The sequence below is a fragment of the Apodemus sylvaticus genome, chromosome 5 (genome assembly GCF_947179515.1).
Source record: "Apodemus sylvaticus chromosome 5, mApoSyl1.1, whole genome shotgun sequence".
Taxonomy (NCBI): domain Eukaryota; kingdom Metazoa; phylum Chordata; class Mammalia; order Rodentia; family Muridae; genus Apodemus; species Apodemus sylvaticus.
Genome location: NC_067476.1, coordinates 20,842,151 through 20,865,348, shown reverse-complemented (window position 1 = coordinate 20,865,348; position 23,198 = coordinate 20,842,151). Strand labels below are relative to the sequence as shown.

At 38.6% G+C, this 23,198-nt stretch overlaps 1 protein-coding gene across 1 annotated transcript in view; it reads left to right on the top strand.

The window, feature by feature from the left end:
* The window catches only part of Lrp1b (LDL receptor related protein 1B), a 1,719,438-nt gene that overhangs the window by 1,009,403 nt on the left and 686,837 nt on the right, over positions 1 to 23,198 (top strand). The window contains exons 28-29 of the mRNA XM_052181021.1: positions 5,850 to 5,981; positions 8,049 to 8,276. Of these exons, the coding sequence (XP_052036981.1) occupies positions 5,850 to 5,981; positions 8,049 to 8,276 (360 nt within the window). The remainder of the gene's footprint in view (positions 1 to 5,849; positions 5,982 to 8,048; positions 8,277 to 23,198) is intronic.

Genomic DNA, 23,198 nt, shown 5'->3' with positions numbered 1-23,198 from the left:
GTAACTAAGAATGTGTCCAGCCCAAAGCTGGGAAGTAGGAGAGTACACTGCCTTACAGATTTGTTTCCTTCAGACAAGTTACAAACAAATTAAGTCACCATTAGGTTCACTGGGTTTGGATCTAAAACAATAGAGTCTGTAGATTTGACTTGTTTGTAGATTATAGACAGAAATACAGATAATTGATAGAGACATGGAATGTAGAAAGATGATGGGTCAATAGTAGGTTTCCTTATTTTTCTGACTGGAATCTGTTCTTATAATGACTTATGACTATCATAGAACTATAAATGATGCTTAGAAATGATGCTTAGAAAATTCTCAGAATATTTCCTAACCAGTATAGTCTTAAAATAAGTCACTTTTTAAATTTGGAAAGTTAGTCCTTTTATCTTTTGAATTTTTGTTTGCTTTGATTTCTGAGAGGGCAACTTATTACGCAGTGTATATAGCCGTGAGCTCTCAATGGCCTCTTAGACGCTGAGATTATAGAAGTGAGCCATCATGCTCAATTTTGTTTATCATTATTATGTCATTAATTCACTGTGTTTTACAAAAAAAATATTCAGGCTGATTCTCAAAAAGTTTCCATAATATTAAATGCTTCCAGTTGTGTCAGGAAAATATTTCTGTAGAAAAAAATTTGCTGACAATATTAATAAAAAATATTCTTATACAGATACCATTGACAAATCAATGAGGGTCTAAAGTGTTGATCTTTAGAAGAATAATTCAATGATCCAAAGCAATGTCTGTTTTCTCCTGTAAGAATTTTGGCTTGTGCTAATGTAAGAATGGTTTTAATGAAACTTATTAGTCTCATTTTTCTCACAATTATACCTCAGTTTTTCTAGCCAATGAAACAAAACAGCAGAGACAGTACTGGCACATATTATATATGTATTATTACCAATTAAACAGTGTACCTTTCCTTAAAAATAATATAAAATAAAAATCACTATATTTCTGTGTCAAAACATTTATTGAAATAATTTCTCACTTTTGTAAAATTCATCTTAAATGAATGACAAGGCTTTAACAACAAATTGACAATTAATCATGTTTTATTAGGATTTTCTAGATAAAAATAATAGGATGGCTTCCAAGTTTTCATTCGTGCTAAGGAGAAGTAGATGATAATTAAATATAGCCTTCACTAAATATGAATTTCTCTGTAATAATACTGTTTCTTCCACCATGCACTTTGGTCTTCTGTGGCTGTGTGAGTAACTGTTCTTCGGCCATCTTCTGTGCTTTTGTACCACTGATGATTTCTCCTCACCTGCAGTCTTTATGTGATGAAGGAGATTTCATTACTTTCCAAGTGTTCAGATCCTGTCCTATCTCATCATACTCAAACACTTTTGAGTTATTAGTAGATCCATAGATGCCTAAGGCTAATATAATCATGGTTGCCATAAAAAATTTAAGGAAAATAAGATGTGAATAAACAAAAGCATAGTTTCTATCATCACATGGCGCTCAGGAAAGAAATTAGTGCAGGTCAGCAGCTCACTTAGCCTAGTTCATTCCTCCTTGTTTGGTAGTAATTTTTATTTGAACTTGGCCCATCTTTTCTTTACTTCCTACTTTATGTCTTGCTACAATAGAGTATTTAATATACACAGGACTCTAGGCTCAGTCCCAAGTACAATAAATAAATTCATACAATTTTGAGGGTCCATAATATCTTAGACTCAATTCCTAGCATAGTAACAAATGGATACAAACAGATAGATAAATTCATAGACTGTGGAGCACACTCAACACCCTAGCTCAGTCCCCAGTAAAATAGCAAATAAATAAAGTCATTGAGAGAAGCAGAGGCAGGCAAATCTCTGTGAATTCCAGGCCAGCCTGTTCTACATAATCAGTCCCAAGATAGCCAGAGTCACATAGTAAGACTGTCTCTTGGAAAAAAATAAACAACCCTCTCACCCAGCCCAAAGAAAACCAAAAGAAAAAGAAAATAAGCACAATTAGGGAAGCCTAAGAGTAGGTAACAAATAATTACATAAAGCAGTGAAAAAAGAAAATTCTTCAATGCTCAAATGTTGTAGTGTTTGGAAGATTGGTGTTATTTTATAACAAAATTTGGCATAATATTTCATAGTAAAGAGCAGAAGGGTGGAAAGGAGGAATTAGGTGCCCAGTTAGAGGCGTCCAAATGGAAGTGTCTTACTGAGACTATGAGGGCACAGTGGGAAGCTCGGTGTGTATTTTAGAAAGCCAGTCAAGGGTAGCGGGTCGAGTTGAGAAATTTATTATCATTATTATTATTATTATTATTATTATATATTTTTATTTTCTATATCCTTTGTTTACATCCCAAATGATTTCCCCTTTCCCAGTTAGCCCCTCCCCATATGTCCCATAAACCTTCTTCTCTCCACCCATTCTCCAATCACCTCTCTCATTTTTCTCTGTCCTGGTACTCCTCTCCAATGCTAGATCAAGCCTTTCCAGGATCAGGACCCTCTCCTTATTTCTTCAGGCGAGTCATTTATTATGCTAATTGTGTCTAGGGTATTTAGAGCTTCTGGGCTAATTAATATCCACTTATCAGAGATTGCATTCCATGTGTATTCTTTTGTGATTGGGTTACCTCACTTAGGATATTTTCCAGATCCAACCATTTACCTAAAAATTTCATGAATTCATTGTTTTTAATTGCTGAGTAGTTGAAGGATTACTAAATTAACTCCAATCAAATGTGCAGGAAAAGGAACACATCTGCACTGAGCCTGGTCCCAGTTTCTCTAATTGCTGCACATGCGTTGAAGACTGAACATAAGGCTCCCTGGTGCAGACGTTGTCTTTTCAGAGCTATTTCCCAGCAGCTCTGTGTTTGGTGCAACCATAAGTGTAGCCAGTGGACAGTGTGAATGAGGGGAGATGCCACAGGTATCTCTCAGGTTCTTGGTCTGACCACATGGGATGTAGAAAGGAGAACTTTGGTGCTTGTGGCAATCTATACAGTGATCAGCTTTTTCTAGCTCTTGGATACAAAGAAAATGTTTTGGGTGGGGATGTGGTGTCACAAGCTCTGTATTGATAATAGATTTTCTAACAGTACTTGACAGAGAACAGTTAATTATTTTCTATAAAAGGTTAACAAAATATTTCTTTTTTTCCTTTTTTATTCGATATATTTTTTATTTACATTTCAAATGATTTCTTCTAAGTGAGAAACATTTGAAAGTTTTGTGGAACAAGAGGCTCCTGCTAAATCCAATGAACTCTTTTTGCACTACCCAAGTAGCCATAGATAATATGTAATTAAAGTGCTTGGCTGAGACTTCATCAAACTTTACAAAACCCTTTCCTAGAGTGGACTTACTTCTGGGTCACCACCTATTAATCCTCACCTATGCTACAAAGGGAGGGTTATGAACCAAAATATTCACTTGATTCACTAGGCTAAAGGATCTATGATATATATTGACTAAGGAAAAAATATTAAAAGACTTAGCAGTATTATTTCAAAGAGAAATGATATTAAAATGAAAGGCAAGCTTTCTTTGTGGATTTTCCAAGCTGTGAAGCAGAAAATATTGTGAATTATACATTATAGCCTTACCATTAATATAGACACTGGACTATAAAATCAGTGTGAGTTTTTATTCTATGTTCATAGAATTTTAATTTGTTTGATTTTTTTAAAGGGGAGTTTATGATTGTAGCATGCTGAGAAGAGCGAAAACTATTCTGGAGTAAAAATTTAAAAAATACAGTAAAATCAAGTACCTAGCATGGGGCTGCTAAAGAATCTGCTTTTAATTGCTCTTAGAGGGGTCATTTTCTTTTCAATATATTAAAAAAAAACTATTACTTTCCCTTTCTTCACTTCACATTTGTTCATTATTTTTCTATTTCTTTTTCCTCTTTCTTTCCTTTTTTGTTTTGCAAATGTTGGGAATTTTGGCTTTTTCTTCTTGCAGCCACTGGACACCCTCTCTCTAGGTGGTTCAAATACTCACAATGCCTCTTCCTTTGGGGCCTTCTCTTCTGCAGCACCAGTCTGCCTCCATTTTCCACATCTGTGCCATGTTTCTCTTAATCTACCAATCTCTCTGGGATTCTGATGAATGTAAATTAAGTTAGGGAGTGATACCCACATGGTGGAGAGGCTTACCAGGAGGAGTCTCGGTCCACAGTTTCTGTTGATTTCTATCATATTCTTTGGTTGTTGGATTTTGTTAGATGGTTTGTTTCAGAAATTTTTATTTCTCTTTAAAAATATATTCATTGTTAACAAGTACAGAAAAATGCTTTGCTTTCATGATCTCATGTGGGGAGTAAGATAAATGGCCAAATACACATTGAATATACAACTAATTTCTCATATATTGATTATATGATTCTCTATAGTGATTATGAATTCTTATGTTTTAAGATCTTATAACACTAATGCTATCTACTAGAGGATAGAAAGAAATAAAATTTTGATACTTCATTCTGGTTCACAGTTGAAACCAGTATATCAACAACAAAAAAGAATATAAACACATTTGAACCCAAGAAGTCTCTGTGGAAGTAGATACTTCAAACCTATATATTTTTGTCTCCATTTGATAAAGGGCTCTGGTTGATAAATATAATAGAAAACTGTGGGCAGAGCTCTAGGTGGGTACATTCTGAGCCTCACCTATTCCCATTCTTGTACCAAGAAAAACATCCTCCTTCTGGGGATTTGAAAGGCACCTCTGGTAGGACAGCCATAGGATTGGCTGTAGGGAAAGTGAGAATATCTGTGTTAGGTTTTATGACCTGCCTCTGGAAGCAAGTGTGCAAAGAAAGTCAGAGAGACCTCCATAGGTCTTCCCTTTTCAATATGCTATAACACAGTTCAATGGTATGTCTTGTACCCTGTCTACCAAGAGCATTAAGTCCACCAGACACAAAGGTACTACTCTTCAGTTGAAAGGTAAATACTAGGGAGGCCAGAAGACACATCTGTCCCACCTTCAATTTAGTAGCAGAGATATGAAACCTTTATTCTATAAAATCAAATAATAGTAATAACAATAATAAATAGCCATATTAAATAAACAGACAAGCTCCATTAAAACAAGATCAAAGATAATAGTTATTGTTCAATTGAAATTAAAATCTTTAGGGCAGAGGAGATGGTCCAGTAGGTAAATTCTCTTGATGGGACTGATGATCTGAAATTGATCCACAGGCCCCACACAGTAAAATGAGAGAAGCATTTTCTGCAAGTTGTTCTCTGATTTCCTTATTCATGGCATGCCAACACACACATGTGCGCGCGCGCGCGCGCGCGCACACACACACACACACACTAAATAAATATGAAATGAAAATCTCATCTCAAGTCACAATAGAGAGACTGAGGAAGTAATTCAGTGCTAGGTTCTTTCCATTGCTCCAGAGATGAGACGTGGAGAGAGAGAGGATTTTTATTACAGCAGTTCCCAGGCCCATTTTATAGAGCAGTGAGCTCTCACCAGAATGCAGTACATATGTAAGGCAGGTTAGGAACATGGAGACATCTATCAGAACATCCCAGATTCTATGACAAGATCTACCTGAGCTTGACTCATGTTAGTACAGCAATGGTTCCTGATAATCTCTCTCCCTCATTCTTAAAATGCCTTTGCATCTGTAATAGCAGGGAACCTGAAGAGAATCCTCTTAGCTGTGAACTTTAGGGCTTGGCAGGTTTTCAGAGATGCAAGGACTCTGCACACCTGCCTGCCATTCTCACAGTAATTCTGTAGGCTCAGTGAGAAAAACTCAACTTTGAATCATTAAGTGGATCAAGCTCAGAGGATCTCAACATTCTCCTTTTTCACTGTTGTTGTATTTCACTGTGTCGTTGGCAGCTCCCAATCCTTGTGCAGCCAATGAAGGTAGAGGCCCCTGCTCTCACCTGTGTCTCATCAATCATAATAGGAGCGCAGCCTGTGCCTGCCCCCACCTAATGAAGCTTGCCTCTGACAAGAAAACCTGCTATGGTAAGTTTCCCAGAGTTCTAGACAAATAGGAATGGATTTTTTTTTTTTCAGATTTTTCAGCATTCGTACTTTACTCAAAGTGAAGAAATTTTTAAATGCCTTTAAGAACATGTTAGCTGTAAGGACGCAGCTATCTCTGGGGAAAGTGACAATCCTTTAAAATGTGATATATTCGCTGTTTATTACCGTATTCATTTTTTCTGCTACTTTTTATTTGATGAATTAGGGAAATTTATCTCTGCAAAACAAATGAGAGAGTGTAAGTGCACTGCTCAGGAAGTGATGACTTAGGTAAGCTGCATAGCAGAAGTTACTCATCAGCTTTATTCTGTTCATTTAACTAGGGATAGTCAACATGAAGGGAAAAACACATGTGTGCGCATGCGCATGTGCGTACACGCGCGCGCGCGCGCGCGCGCGCACACACACAACCACAGAGCTTGAAAAAATATTTTAAAATAAAAAATATTTAAAACATTTAAGGTAAATATCTTGTATTAATTAAAATCAATATTTTGTTAATGTTTTGTTGATAAAGTAGTTGCTTAATCTATAGGACAGAAAACAGAATCACTTATCACAAACTAATTTATGAAAATAGTACTAGTGGCTTTAATTCTGTGCAGGGGAAGATCAGACTCCTCTGATCCAGATTCTTGTTTTTGTCAATTAATAATTTATAGAGGGACACAGGAGGCCAAGAAGCAATCATTGTGAAGAAAAGAGATACTTGAAAATAAAGACATTAGAAATGAGGAGCTTCAAGTTCTAGCAAACCACAGGGACATCCTGGGGACACTGGGGTATCTTTCATTGACTTAAGGATATGGGAAGGGGGGGGGGTCCCAGCTTTTAGCATATGAAGTTATGTAACAAGATCTATATCCATGGCATGGGCACACCAATACTACAGGCTGGAAGAAGTGCAACATTCACTGTGACCACTTTCCCTTAATATTGCCCATAACAGGTCCAGCCCCATAGAGAAATGACAAAGCACCCATTATCTAGTGGAGAATGTAGGGAATATATCATGCTAGTGATTTTAAAGATCCCTGCAGAGAATCCAGAGTTGCTTTGTCAGGGAGTCTGTCTCCCTACATTTAAAGCCAACTATGGTGCAAACTAGTTTGCCATGGACACTGATGATGGCTTAGTATAATCATGCACAAAATAGCACTCAATGACACCAAAAATTATAGAATAACTATAACTTCCATTTCACAAACAGTACAAGAATATCTAAATGGTTCCCAAATTTAGGATAGAAAATTAGGATAAAAATAGAGATTACTGGGGTCCTAATTTTGACAGGGAATATATAAATTGTCTTTTAGAAAAGTACTGCCTAATGTTATCTTATTAAGTGACTATTTTATTATGATACATTCTTAGATGCTTTAAAATTGTTCAATATGAGGCAATATTATTTTAATTGTATACCAATATGAAATATGGTTGCAGCCAGGCGGTGGTGGCGCACGCCTGTAATCCCAACCCTCTGGGAGGCAGAGGCAGGCGGATTTCTGAGTTCAAGGCCAGCCTGGTCTACAGAGTGAGTTCCAGGACAGCCAGAACTATACAGAGAAACCCTGTCTTGAAAAAACCAAATCCAAAAACACCAAAAAAGAAAAAAAAAAGAAATATGGTTGCTAAGAACATATACCAGCAAGTTCTGATTTTGTTTGTTTGTTTTCTGTTTGTGTTGTTTTTTGTGACAGGTTCTCACTATGTAGCCATGGTGGGCCTGGACTTAAGAGATCTGCCTATACCTCCAGACTTGGCTTTAGTTAGCTTTGCTTTGATATGCTGAGATAAAATTAGGTACTTAGACTTTCTTGACATTTCTAACTAAATAATAGTACTTAAAGTTTTTAAACTTGCTTTACATCTGTTCTGAGCACCATTTTCATGGATGATCTAGACTTCTTTTTCCATCATATTTCTATATTTCTAATTTTTGGTGTTAGAATTTAAGTCACTAATTGTTGCTATTTTACAATTTCTAGACTACATTACTTTTGCCAACACTGTAAGAAAAATGATCACTTTAATTTCTTTTTCTAGAAATGAAAAAATTCCTTCTTTATGCAAGACGTTCTGAGATCCGAGGGGTGGACATTGACAATCCTTATGTGAACTTCATCACAGCTTTCACTGTCCCAGATATTGATGATGTTGCTGTAATAGACTTTGATGCCTCTGAAGAACGTTTGTACTGGACAGACATCAAAACACAAACCATTACGCGGGCTTTCATTAACGGGACAGGGCTGGAGACAGTTATTTCAAGAGGTAAAGGAATTAGATTTTGTTGTTACACTGATAGGAAACAGTTTCTTTTGCTTTCTTCCTACACTGTTCAACTCCATTGAAAGTTGAAATTGGTTACTACATGAATCAAGAGTGTACTCCATCACTACAAATTTTGAATGCAATAGTTAAATCAAATGGCAGGTTGATAACCAGAAATTTAAGTCCACTCAAAGGAAAAACTGTGGAGCAAACTAAAATTTTTAAATGTCTAATACGCATTTAAAAGGTTCTTTCTTTCTACCTTAGAACACTACTTACATGGAGCCGGCACAGAGTACAGCAAGGACTCCCCCAGTCCTCTAAATTAAGCTGTATGTCCAAACATCGCTTTAAACATACTACACAGGGAAATAGTCCAGCAGCTTTCTTCTTTTTTTTTTTTTTTATTATTCGATATAATTTATTTACATTTCAAATGATTTCCCCTTTTCTAGCCCCCCCACTCCCCGAAAGTCCCGCAAGGCCCCTTCTCTTCCCCTGTCCTCCCACCCACCCCTTCCCAGTTCCCCGTTCTGGTTTTGCTGAATACTGTTTCACTGAGTCTTTCCAGAACCAGGGGCCACTCCTCCTTTCTTCTTGTACCTCATTTGATGTGTGGATTATGTTTTGGGTATTCCAGTTTTCTAGGTTAATATCCACTTATTAGTGAGTGCATACCATGATTCACCTTTTGAGTCTGGGTTACCTCACTTAGTTTGATATTCTCTAGCTCCATCCATTTGCCTAAGAATTTCATGAATTCATTGTTTCTAATGGCTGAATAGTACTCCATTGTGTAGATATACCACATTTTTTGCATCCACTCTTCTGTTGAGGGATACCTGGGTTCTTTCCAGCATCTGGCAATTACAAATAGGGCTGCTATGAACATAGTAGAACATGTATCCTTATTACATGGTGGGGAATCTTCTGGGTATATGCCCAGGAGTGGTATAGCAGGATCTTCTGGAAGTAAGGTGCCCAGTTTTCGGAGGAACCGCCAGACTGATTTCCAGAGTGGTTGTACCAATTTGCAACCCCACCAGCAGTGGAGGAGTGTTCCTCTTTCTCCACACCCTCTCCAACACCTGCTGTCTCCTGAATTTTTAATCTTAGTCATCCTGACTGGTGTAAGATGAAATCTTAGGGTTGTTTTGATTTGCATTTCCCTAATGATTAATGAAGTTGAGCATTTTTTAAGATGCTTCTCCGCCATCCGAAGTTCTTCAGGTGAGAATTCTTTGTTTAACTCTGTACCCCATTTTTTAATAGGGTTGTTTGGTTTTCTGGAGTCTAACTTCTTGAGTTCTTTATATATATTGGATATTAGCCCTCTATCTGATGTAGGATTGGTGAAGATCTTTTCCCAATTTGTTGGTTGCCGATTTGTCCTCTTGATGGTGTCCTTTGCCTTACAGAAACTTTGTAATTTTATGAGGTCCCATTTGTCAATTCTTGCTCTTAGAGCATACGCTATTGGTGTTCTGTTCAGAAACTTTCTCCCTGTACCGATGTCCTCAAGGGTCTTCCCCAGTTTTTTTTCTATTAGCTTCAGAGTGTCTGGCTTTATGTGGAGGTCCTTGATCCATTTGGAGTTGAGCTTAGTACAAGGAGACAAGGATGGATCAATTCGCATTCTTCTGCATGCTGACCTCCAGTTGAACCAGCACCATTTGTTGAAAAGGCTATCTTTTTTCCATTGGATGTTTTCAGCCTCTTTGTCGAGGATCAAGTGGCCATAGGTGTGTGGGTTCATTTCTGGATCTTCAATCCTGTTCCATTGATCCTCCTGCCTGTCACTGTACCAATACCATGCAGTTTTTAACACTATTGCTCTGTAGTATTGCTTGAGGTCAGGGATACTGATTCCCCCAGATTTCCTTTTGTTGCTGAGAATAGTTTTAGCTATCCTGGGTTTTTTGTTGTTCCATATGAATTTGATAATTGCTCTTTCTAACTCTGTGAAGAATTGAGTTGGGATTTTGATGGGTATTGCATTGAATCTGTATAGTGCTTTAGGCAAAATGGCCATTTTAACTATATTGATTCTACCGATCCATGAGCATGGGAGGTTTTCCCATTTTTTGAGGTCTTCTTCCATTTCCTTCTTCAGAGTCTTGAAGTTCTTGTCATACTGATCTTTCACATGTTTGGTAAGAGTCACCCCAAGATACTTTATACTGTTTGAGGCTATTGTGAAGGGGGTCATTTCCCTAATTTCTTTCTCAGCCTGCTTATCCTTTGAGTATAGGAAGGCCACTGATTTGCTTGAGTTGACTTTATAACCTGCCACTTTGCTGAAGTTGTTTATCAGCTGTAGGAGCTCTCTAGTGGAGTTCTTTGGGTCACTTAGGTAGACGATCATGTCGTCTGCCAATAATGATAGTTTGACTTCTTCCTTTCCAATTTGTATCCCTTTGATCTCCTTATGTTGTCGAATTGCCCGAGCTAGTACCTCAAGTACAATATTGAAAAGATAAGGAGAAAGGGGGCAGCCTTGTCTGGTCCCTAATTTCAGTGGGATTGCTTCAAGTTTCTCTCCATTTAGTTTGATGCTGGCTACCGGTTTGCTGTATATTGCTTTTATTATGTTTAGGTATGGGCCTTGAATTCCTGTTCTCTCCAAGACTTTAAGCATGAAGGGATGCTGAATTTTGTCAAATGCTTTTTCAGCATCCAATGAAATGACCATGTGGTTTTGTTCTTTGAGTTTGTTTATGTAGTGGATTGTATTGATGGATTTCCGTATATTGAACCAACCCTGCATTCCCGGGATAAAGCCTACTTGATCATGGTGGATGATCGTTTTGATGTGTTCTTGGATTCGGTTGGCAAGAATTTTATTGAGTATTTTTGCATCGATGTTCATAAGGGAAATTGGTCTGAAGTTCTCTTTCTTTGTTGGATCTTTGTGTGGCTTTGGTATCAGCGTAATTGTGGCTTCGTAGAAGGAATTGGGTAGTGTTCCTTCTGTTTCTATTTTGTGGAATAGTTTGAAGAGTATTGGTGTTAACTCTTCTTTGAAGGTCTGGTAGAATTCTGCACTGAAGCCATCTGGTCCTGTGCTTTTTTTGGTTGGAAGACTTTCTATGACTCCTTCTATTTCTTTAGGCATTATGGGACTGTTTAGATGGTCTAGTTGGTCCTGATTTAATTTTGGTATTTGGTATCTGTCAAGGAAATTGTCCATTTCCTCCAGATTCTCCAGTTGTGTTGAGTATAGGCTCTTGTAGTAGGATCTGATGATTTTTTGGATTTCCTCAGTTTCCGTTGTTATATCTCCCTTTTCATTTCTAAGTTTGTTAATTTGGATACTTTCTCTGTGCCCTTTGGTCATTCTGGCTAAGGGTTTATCTATCTTGTTGATTTTCTCAAAGAACCAGCTCCTGGTATTGTTGATTTTTTGTATGGTTCTCTTTGTTTCTACTTGATTGATTTCGGCCCTGAGTTTGATGATTTCCTGCCTTCTACTCCTCCTGGGCGAAATAGCTTCTTTTTGTTCCAGGGCTTTCAGGTGTGTCATTAAGCTGGTAATGTATGCTCTCTCCATTTTCTTTTTGGAGGCACTCAGGGCTATGAGTTTTCCTCTTAGCACTGCTTTCATTGTGTCCCATAGATTTGGGTATGTTGTGTTTTCATTTTCATTGTGTTCTAAAAAGTCTTTAATTTCTTTCTTTATTTCTTCCTTGACCAAGGTATCATTGAGTAGAGTATTGTTCAGTTTCCACGTGTATGTGGGCTTTCTGTTGTTTCTGTTGCTATTGAAGACCACTTTTACTCCATAGTGATCAGATAGGAGGCATGGGATTAGTTCGATCTTCTCATATTTGTTGAGGTCTGTCTTGTGACCAATTATATGGTCGATTTTGGAGAAGGTACCATGAGGTGCTGAGAAAAAGGTATATTCTTTTGTTTTAGGATAGAATGTTCTATATATATCTGTTAAATCTAATTGGTCCAAAGCTTCAATTAGTTTCATTGTGTCCCTGTTTAGTTTCTGTTTTCCTGATCGGTCCATTGAGGAAAGTGCAGTGTTGAAGTCACCCACAATTATTGTGTTAGGTGTAATGTGTGCTTTTAGTTTTAATAAAGTTTCTTTTACGAAAGAGGGTGCCCTTGCATTTGGGACATAGATGTTCAGGATTGACAGTTCTTCTTTTTGTATTTTTCCTTTGACCAGCAAGAAGTGTCCCTCTGGGTCTCTTTTGATGACTTTGGGTTGAAAGTCAATTTTATCTGATATTAAAATGGCTACTCCAGCTTGTTTCCTGAGACCATTTGCTTGTAAAATTGTCTTCCAGCCTTTTACTCTAAGGTAGTGTTTGTCTTTGACCCTGAGGTGTGTTTCCTGTAAGCAGCAAAATGTAGGGTCCTGTTTACGTATCCATTCAGTTAGTCTGTGTCTTTTTATTGGGGCATTAAGTCCATTGATGTTAAGAGATATTAAGGAATAGTGATTGTTACTTCCTATCATTTTTGACGTTATTTTTTAAATTTGAATGCTTAACTTCTTTTGGGTTTGATGAAAGGTTACTATCTTGCTTTTTTCAGGGTGAAGTTTCCCTCCTTGTATTGGTGTTGTCCTCCTATTATCCTTTTTAGGGCCGGGTTTGTGGATAGATATTGGGTAAACTTGGTTTTGTCATGAAATATCTTAGTTTCTCCATCTATGGTGATTGAGAGTTTTGCTGGATATAGTAGTTTTGGTTGGCATTTGTGTTCTCTTAGAGTCTGCATGAGATCTGCCCAGGACCTTCTAGCCTTCATAGTCTCAGGTGAAAAGTCTGCTGTGATTCTGATAGGTCTTCCTTTATATGTTACTTGGCCTTTTTCTCTTACTGCCTTTAGAATTCTTTCTTTGTTTAGAACATTTGGTGTTTTGATTATTATGTGACGGGAAGTATTTCTGTTCTGGTCCAGTCTGTTTGGAGTTCTCTAGGCTTCTTGTATATTCATGGGCATCTCTCTCTTTAGGTTAGGGAAGTTTTCTTCCATAATTTTATTGAAGATGTTTGCTGGCCCTTTAAGTTGTAAATCTTCACTCTCATCTATGCCTATAATCCTTAGGTTTGGTCTTCTCATTGTGTCCTGGATTTCCTGGATATTTTGGGTTACAAGCTTTTTGCATTTTGCATTTTCTTTAACTGTTGAGTCCATGGTTTCTATGGAATCTTCAACATCTGAGATTCTTTCTTCTATCTCTTGTATTCTGTTGTTGATATTTGCATCTCTGACCCCTGATTTCTTCCCAAGGCTTTCTATCTCCAAAGTTGTCTCCCTTTGAGTTTTCTTAGTTGTTTCTACTTCTGATTTTAGATCCTGGATGGTTTTGCTTAGCTCCTTCACTTGCATGTTTGTGTTTTCCTGTAATTCTTTAAGAGATTTTTGTGTTTCCTCTTTCATGACCTCAGCCTGTTGACCAAAGTTCTCCTGTATTTCTTTAAGAGATTTTTGTGTTTCGTCTTTCATGACCTCAGCCTGTTGAGCAAAGTTCTCCTGTATTTCTTTAAGTGTTTTTTGCATTTCCTCCTTGTTGGCTTTTGTATTCTCCTGGATTTCTTTCAATGATTTTTGTGTTTCCCTTGCAAGGGCTTCTAACTTTTGATCCATTTTCTCCTGAATTTCTTTATGTATGACCTTCATGTGTTCCTGTACCAGCATCATGACCAGTGATTTTAAATTCAAATCTTGTTTTACTGGTGTGATAGGGTATCCAGGACATGTTGGTAGAGGAGAATTGGGTTCAGATGTTGCCATATTGCCTTGATTTCTGTTAGTGACGTTCCTGCGTTTGCCTTTTGCCATCTAGATCTCACTGGTGTTAGTTTATCTTGTCAGTGCTGGACTCACCAGTGCAAGCTGCCCCTTCCCAGTTGGCCTCTGGTGCACAGCTTACCTCCTGCACTGCTTGTAGACAGTGTGCTGCTGCCCAGGCTGTTCCGATCCCAAAGCAGGCACCCGAAGGCTCCCGCTGGGGCCCGCTGGGTTCACTGGAGCACACTGACTTCTCCCAGCTGGCCGCCCGGAAGCCCAGCTAGCCACTTGTAGGACTTGGAGATGTAATGCTGCCGCCCAGACTGATCTGGATCCGGAAGCGGAGAGAGTAGAGCTAAGGGCTTCTGCCTGATGCCTTGCCCCAGATTGTGTCTCATTCTGTCCGATTCCTGGAGTACGGAACCAAGATGGATGCTCCTCTCCTGACTGGTGGGAGGCCGAGTTCTGAAGTGGCCTCCGTGCAGGAAAGGCGCCGCACAACTGCAGCTGTTTGCTGCCCGGCTGGTCAGCGAAGGTCAGTGGTCGTGGGCGCAGGGCCTAACTGGTCCCTGTGACGCCTTGGTTCCACTGCTGATGGCCCTTCAGCTGGAGCAGCCACTGCTGCCGCTGCCGCCGCCGCCGCCGCCCTAGGTTACTAAAAAAGCAGCAGCTTTCTTCTTAAACTGTTACCAGGTTCAGTTGAATTAACTAAACAAAACACAGGACCAACAACCTGGCTGAGTGCATGAAAGTACTTACCACACAAGCTTGATGACCTGAGTTTGATTCCCCAAATCCACAGTAGATGGACAGAATCTGCACCTTAAGTTGACCTCTGACTTCTATGTGCCTGCTGTGACATGCATCATCACATATGTATATGTACACACACATATAACATGTATTAATAATATTTCTAAACTATAAAATGCAGCTTGACTTAATAATATACATGAATGTGGTATCTGAACTCTAAATATTTAGTGCTGAATTAATGTATTACCTGCCTCTATGTTGACTGTCTTATTTTGCATCTCTTTCTAGCTCAGTGCATGGTTCTTCACAGAACACTATTCACTGTGGATGAAAACCAGAACAGTTTTTCCTGCAACTGTAGGCCCTCCACTTGAGGAACATCTACATTGTTTCTAGTTTCTGTCATATATTATGCACAGTTGACAGTTGCTTTGAAAATAGTTAAGCAAGGGTCCTTGTGGTAGAATAGTTTTCTACAGGTATATGCCCAGGAGAAGTATAGTTGTGTCTTGAGGTAGATTGATTCCCAATTTTCTGAGAAATCACCATATTGGTTTCCAAAGTAGCTGTACAAGTAGACAATCCTGTCTCTTGTGTTTTTAATCTTAGCCATTCTGACAGGTACAAAATAGAATCTCAAAGTCCTTTTGCTTAGCATTACAGACGCTTTTCAGTTTCAAAAGGTCCCATTTATTAAGTGTTGATCTCAGTGCCTGTGCTATTTGATGTTCTATCCAAGAAGTTGTCTCTAGTGCCAAGGAGTTCCCAAGTTTCTCTTCTATCAAGTTCAGTGTATATGGATTTATGTTGATGTCTTTGATATATTTGGATTTGAGTTTTCTGCAGGGTAATAGATATGAATCTATATACATTCTTCTACTGGCCAAAATCCAATTAGTCCCACATGATTTGTTGAAGATGCTTTCCTTTTTCCAGTACATATTTACAGCTTTTTAAAATCAAAAGTCAGGTCTCCATAAGTGTGTGGATTTACATGTAAGCCTTTGACTCGAGTCCATTGATCAACCTGCTTTTATAGCAACACCATGTGATTTTTATTACTACAACACTGTAGTCCAGCTTGAAATCAGAGATAGAAGCTCTTTTATTGTAAAAGATTGTTTTAGCTATCCCTGGCTTTTAGTTTTTTCATATGAAGTTAAGTATTGATCTTTTAAAATCTGTAAAGAACAGTGTTGAAATTTTGATGAGGATTGCATTTGATCTGTAGATTGCTTTTGGCAGGATGGCAATTTTTGCTATGTTAATCCTGCTGATCCGTGAGCATGTGAGATCTTTCCATCAGAGGTGGTTTTTAATCTTATTTTTTTTCATTAAAAGTAGATTCTTCTCTCATAGAGTATATCCTAAGCACAGTTTCCCCTCTCTCTACTCCTTGTTCCCCGGAACTACTCCTCTAATGCAAATCAACTCCCCCTTCATTTCAGCATCCATAAAGAGAGATAGTTCAGGAGTTGGAGGTATTTAAGTTCTTAAGATGTTAAATGCTTACTTAGAGCTCCTTTCAGGAGCTTCAGATAGGTATACACCAGGGCCACGTAAGCCTGACAACTGATTTCTACCTGTATTTAGATCAATTCCTCTCAGTGCAGATAAAACAACTTACCAAATTAATATTTGTCAGAAGTGATCATATTTATTTCCAACTCAAAGGAAAGTCACAGGAACTATTAGGATGATTTCCTTTTTCTACAGATTTTCTTTTAAAAGAGGACTAAATGAAAAAGGTGTAACTGACCTGAAGATGTCATTATGCTCACTGAAATGATCCTCCTCCAGAGTTCAGGAGGGAGTTTAAAGCCTTTATCTAGAATGTGAGCATCCATCTTCCAAAGCTCCCAAGAGCGTACAGCTAAAACTCAGTTTACTAACATTAAGGGATAGCTGTCTATAGTATTTTAGTGTCTGGATAAGTATTTTTCTTATGAGAAGAAGTAGATGAAGAGATGCAGGATAGCTCCCCATGGTATGGGTACAGTATTCCACAGAGAAGACAGAGCACACATAAGCCCAGGGAACTGAAGGAAAATAATCCTTATTACATCAAGTTTCTTACATGTATATAGCCAAATGCACTGCTTTCTGTGTTTTAGCTTTCTATGTAAATATGCAGAAGAGTGTTTGTTTTAAAGAGGGCATGAGAAGACATTTATCTTTGTTTTCAAAGGGTCTTTTACCCTTTGAATATCTACTGGGATTGTCCTGGACTGGGAAGTGAATACCAGGTAGATCTTCAAAGTTTAACTGACTGCTTCTGTGGTTGTGATAAGTGATAGAAATTTGGATAGAGAAAGACAGAATTTAAGGAATCATTGGCAGATTGTGGGGCTATAAAGGGTTAAATACAAAGGCAGACAGTTTAAGCTGAAGGCAGAGGTAGAGGCTTTGTCAAAGTAGTTCATCTGTTTCTTCTTCACAATTTCAGTGGACTTACCTTTTCTCTCAGACCCAGCCTTGCTAAAAACTGTTAGGATGTTTGAATGAGAAATGTGCCCATATACTCATGTATTTGAACATTACATTTGTAGTTGGTGGTGCTGTTTAGGAAAGTTTCTGTTTGGAATCTTGCTGGAGAATGTATGTAGGGACTATCTTTATGCTAAAATGTGAGGAAAAAGTCCACTGACCCAAACTGTCATGAGCAAATTAAAGCAAGTAATTAATTTTTTTATTCTATGTATTTTTTATTTACATTTCAAATGATTTCCCCTTTTCTGGGTCCCCATTCCCCGCAAGTCCCATAAGCCATCTTCCCTCCCCCTGTTCCTCCATCCACCCCTTCCGACTTCCCTGTTCTGTCCCATTCCCCTATACTGTTGCATTGAGTCTTTCCAGAACCAGGGGCCACTCCTTCGTTCTTTTTGGACATCAATTAATATGTGGATTATTTCTTGGGTATTCCAAGTTTCTAGGCTAATATCTATTTATCAGTGAGTGCATACCATGACTGATCTTTTGAGACTGGGTTACCTGACTTAGTATGATGTTCTCCAGCTCCATCCATTTGTCTAAGAATTTCATGAATTCATTGTTTCTAATGGCTGAATAGTACTCCATTGTGTAAATATACCACATTTTTTTGTATCCATTCCTCCGTTGAGGGACACCTGGGTTCTTTCCAGCTTCTGGCTACTACAAATAGGGCTGCTATGAACATAGTGGAGCATGTGTCCTTATTGCATGCTGGGGAATCCTCTGGGTTTGCCTGCCAGTCCTCTAGGTGTGGGCCCTGTGTCCTGCCTGGAGACCAGCAGAGGGAGAGAATCCCTGTGGCCATACTCGCAGCCTGCTGGGGCAGAAGAACATCACAAGGTACTCTAACACCCAAGCTTTAGATCCCTGGGGGTGCAAACCGCCAGGGGTCTGCCTGCACTCAGGAACTGAGCACATAGGTGGTTCATCTGCCAGACCTCCTGGTGTGGGGCCTGTGTACTGCCTGAAGACCAGCAAAGGGAGAGAATCCCTGCAGCCATATTCGCTGCATGCCAGAGCAGAAGAGCATCACTAGGTACTATATCACCCTGAGCTTTAGATCTCTGGGGGTGCAAACTGCCAGAGGTCTGCCTGCACCCAGGACCTGAGCACACAGATGGTTCATCTCCCAGCTGGTAGGTCGTGGGGCCTATATCCTGTGTGGAGAACAGCAGAGGGAGCAACTCCCCGTGGCCATCTTCGTGGCCTGCCAGGGCAGAAAAACATCACTAGGTACTGTTATTATCCTGAGCTTAAGATTTCTGGGGGTGCAAAACTCCAGTGTTCTGCCTGTGCTCAGGACCTGAGAACATAGGTGGTTTATCTGCAAGCCGGTCGGTGGTGGGGCCTGTATTCTATGTGAGAATCAACAGAGGGAGTGACCCCACACACACCATCTTTGCTCCATAAGAGAGCAGTCTGAGAACACTTGGTTCACCTTGACAACCCAAGTATAGCATTTCTTGAGGCAAGACTGAGCAGGGCTCCAAAGGCACAAAAGAGGAAGGCAGCATATCAGTAATATGTGCCAGAGGAAACCCAGTCATCCAGTGTTGCGGGAATAGTCCTAAAGGTCCACAATAAGTTGAAGCACCAGCCAGTGACAATAAGAGCATCTAACACCAGTGAGAACTAGATGGTTAAAGGCAAGCGTAGGAACGTTACTAACAGAAACCAAGGCATTATGGCAGCATCTGAACCCAATTCTCCAACAATAGCAATTCCTGGATACCACAACACACCAGAAAAACAAGATTTGGATTTAAAAGCACTGGTAAGGATGCTGTTAGAGGAACACATGAAGGACATAAATAAATCTCTTAATGAAATTCAGGAAAAAAAATGATCAAAAGCTAGAAGCCCTTACAAGGGAAACATAAAAAACACTTAAAGAAACTCAGGACAAGATAGGTCAGAAGTTTGTAGTCATTAAGGAGGAAATGCAAAAATCACTTAAAAAAATACAAGAGAACTTTGATCAACAGGCAGAAATCATGAAAGAGGAAACACAAAAATCTCTCAAAAAATTAGAGGAAAACATAAACAAGCAAATTATGGAACTGAGAAAAAACCTCCAGGATCTGAAAACTAAGAAAGCACAAAGGGAGACAACTTTGGAGATAGAAAACCTTGGGAAGAAATCAGGGGCCATAGATGCAAATATCAACAACAGAATACAAGAGATAGAAGAAAGAATCTCAGATGCCGAAGATACCATAGAAACCATGGACTCAACCATGGACTCAACCATGGACTCAAGAAAATGCAAAATGCAAAAAGGTTGTAACCCAAAACATCCAGGAAATCCAGGACACAATGAAAAAGCCAAATCTAAGGATTATAGGCATTGATGAGAGTGAAGATTTACAACTTAAAGGGCCAGCCAATATCTTCAACAAAATTATGGAAGAAAACTTCCCTAACCTAAAAAGAGAGTTGCCCATGAATATATAAGAAGCCTACAGAACTCCAAACAGACTGGACCAGTACAGAACTACCTCCCATCACATAATAATCAAAACCCCAAATGTACTAAACAAAGAGAGAATACTTAGGGCAGTAAGAGAAAAAGGGCAAGTAACATATAAATGAAGACCTATCAGAATTACACCAGACTTCTCACCAGAGACCATGAAAGCTAGAAAATTCTGGGTGGAGCTCATTCAGATTCTAAGAGAACACAAATGCCAGCCAAGACTACTATACCCAGAGAAACTCTCAATCACTATAGATGGAGAAACCAAGATAATCTATGACGAAACGAAATTTACACAATATTTTTCCAGAAACCCAGCCCCACAAAGGATAATAGGTGGAAAACATCATTACAACAAGGGAACCTATACCCTGGAACAAGCAGGATATTAAGCTTCTTTCATCAAACCCAAAAGAAAATAACCACACAAGTATAAAATTAACATCAAAAATGATAGGAAGCAATAACCACTACTCCTTAATATCTCTTAACATCAATGGATTCAATTCCCCAATAAAAAGACATAGAGTAACAGACTGGTTATGTAAACAGGACCCTACATTTTGCTGCATACAAGAAACATACCTCAGTGTCAAAGACAACAACTACCTTAGAGTAAAAGGCTGGAAGACAATTCTACAAGCAAATGGTCTCAGGAAACAAGCAGAAGTTGCCATTCTAATATCAGGTAAAATTGACTTTCAACCTAATGTCATCAAAAGAGACATGGAAGGTGTATTAGTTTGGTTTCTCTAGAGTTACAGAACGTATGGTTAGTCTTTATATAGTTAGGGAATTTGTCAATGACTTACAGTCTATAGTCCAACTCCCCAACAATGATCACCAGCAGCTGTGGATGGAAGTCCAAGGATCTAGCAGTTTCTCAGTCCCATGATTCAAGCAGGCAAGGAAGAGTGAGAGAGAGTCTTCCTTCTTCCAATGTCCTTATATATCTCCAGCAGAGGGTGTAGTCCAGATTATTGGCGTGTGGGTCTCCAACAGAGGATGTGGCCCAGATTATTGGCGTGTGGGTCTCCAGCAGAGGATGTGGCCCGGATTAAAGGTGTGTCCATCCATGCCTTTAATCCCAAATGGTATTGAACTCAAAGATCTCCTTGTCTTAGCCACTATGCTTCAAGGTCTCCATGCCAAGATCCAGGTCAGAAACTTATATTTCTGAGCCTCCAAATTAGGATCATAGGTGAGCCTTCCAATTCTAGACTGTAGTTCGTTCCAGATATAGTCAAGTTGACAACCAGGAATAGCCACTACAGAAGGTTACTTCTTGCTGGTCAAAGGAAAAATCCAACAAGAAGAACTCTCAATCCTGAACATCTATGCTCCAAATACAAGGGCGCCCTCATTCATAAAAGAAACTTTACTAAAGCTCAAAGCACACATTGCACTTAACACAATAATTGTGGGTGACTTCAACACTCCACTCTCATCAATGGACCGATCAGGAAAACAGAAACTAAACAGGGAGACAGTGAAACTAATTGAAGATTTGGACCAATTGGATTTAACAGATATTTATAGAATATTTCATCCCAAAGCAAAAGAATATACCTTTTTCTCAGCACCTCATGGTACCTTCTCCAAAATCAATCATATAGCTGGTCACAAGACAGACCTCAGCAAATATAAGAGGATTGAAATAATCCCATGCCTCCTATCAGATCACTATGGAGTAAAAATGGTATTTAATAACAATAAAAACAACAGAAATCCCACATACACATGGAAACTGAACAATACTCAATGATACCTTGGTCAAGGAAGAAAGAAAGAAAGAAAGAAAGAAAGAAAGAAAGAAAGAAAGAAAGAAAGAAAGAAAGAAAGAAAGAAAGAAAGAAAGAAAGAAAGAAAGAAAGAGAGAGAGAAAGAAAGAGAGAGAAAGAGAGAAAGAAAGAGAGAGAAAGAAAGAAATCAAAGATTTTTTAGAATTTAACAAAAATGAAGGCACAACATACACAAATCTATGGGACACAATGAAAGCAGTGCTAAGAGGAAAATTCATAGCTTTGAGTGCCTCCAAAAAGAAATTCAAGAGAGCATACACTAGAAGATTAACTCAACAACTGAAACCCCTGGAACAAAAAGAAGCTAATTCACCTAGGAGGAGGAGAAAACAGGATATCATCAAACTCAGGGCTGCAATCAATCAAGTAGAAACCAAGAGAACCATACAAAGAATCAACAAAACCAGGAGCTGGGTCCTTGAAAAAATGAACAAGATAGATAAACCCTTAGCCAGACTAACCAAAGGGCACAGAGAAAGTATCCAAATTAACAAAATTAGAAATGAAAAGGGAGATATTACAACAGGAACTGAGGAAATTCAAAAAGTCATCAGATCCTACTACAAAAGCCTGTACTCAACACAACTGGAGAATCTGGAGGAAATGGACAATTTCTTAGACAGATCCAAATAAAGCAAGCAATTAATTGAAGCAAGATTTTTTTCCCTCTATACACTCTGCCTCTGCCTAGGTTGGAGTTTAAAAAGTCAGCATTGAACATGAGCGAGATAAGATTTTTACAGCTTAGAATGATAGGACAGTCATGAAAAAGTAACTAATGTAGAATGATACCATAACTAGAGATGAACTTTTGACAGTTTGACTTTAGATCTTATCAGAGCTTCACAAATTGCAACAGCAATCAACAAAATTTACCTGTACATCTTTTGCAGCCTCTATTTGGTCTCTGCAGGCATTGGTCTTACTTCCCATATGGTTGTCTTCTTTTCTTCCTCAGTTTTTCTTTTATTTTTCTTTATAATTGAAAATAGAGTTTTCTTTTATTGTCTCCTATTCAATACATCCTTGCCACAGTTTTCCCTCCCTATACTCATCCTAGATCATATTCCAGTCCCCCTTCTCACCAAATGCACTCTCACTTCATTTCCTCTTTACAGAAGAACAGGGCTCCAAGAATTTACAGTCAGGCAGAACACAACACAATACAAAACCATAAAACAAAGCAAAAGCACTCACACTGAAGGTAGACAAGGCAACCCAAGAGAGGAAAAGAGTCTCAAGAGCAAGTAAAAGGGTCAAAGAAACTCCTGCTCCTACTGTTAGGAATCCTACAAGAACATCAATAGTTGCAATATAGACACAAAGGGCCTTGTGTATACCAGTGCGGTTCCTGTGATTCCTCTTCAGTCTCTGAGCCCATGTGATCTCTGCTTAGTTCACTGAGTTATCAATGTTCTCCTGGTTTTCCAAGGAAGTTTTACAGCACAAAGTATCGACTTAAACAAATTGGAAAGTTCTCATATTACCAATTTAACAACACACCCAAAAGCTTGGCATCAAAAAGAAGCAAGTACACGCAAGAGGAGTAGAAGAAAGAAATTATCAAATTGAGAGATGAAATCGATTCAATAGAACAAAAGAGAATAGTAAAAAGAATCAATAAAATAAAGAGATGGTTCT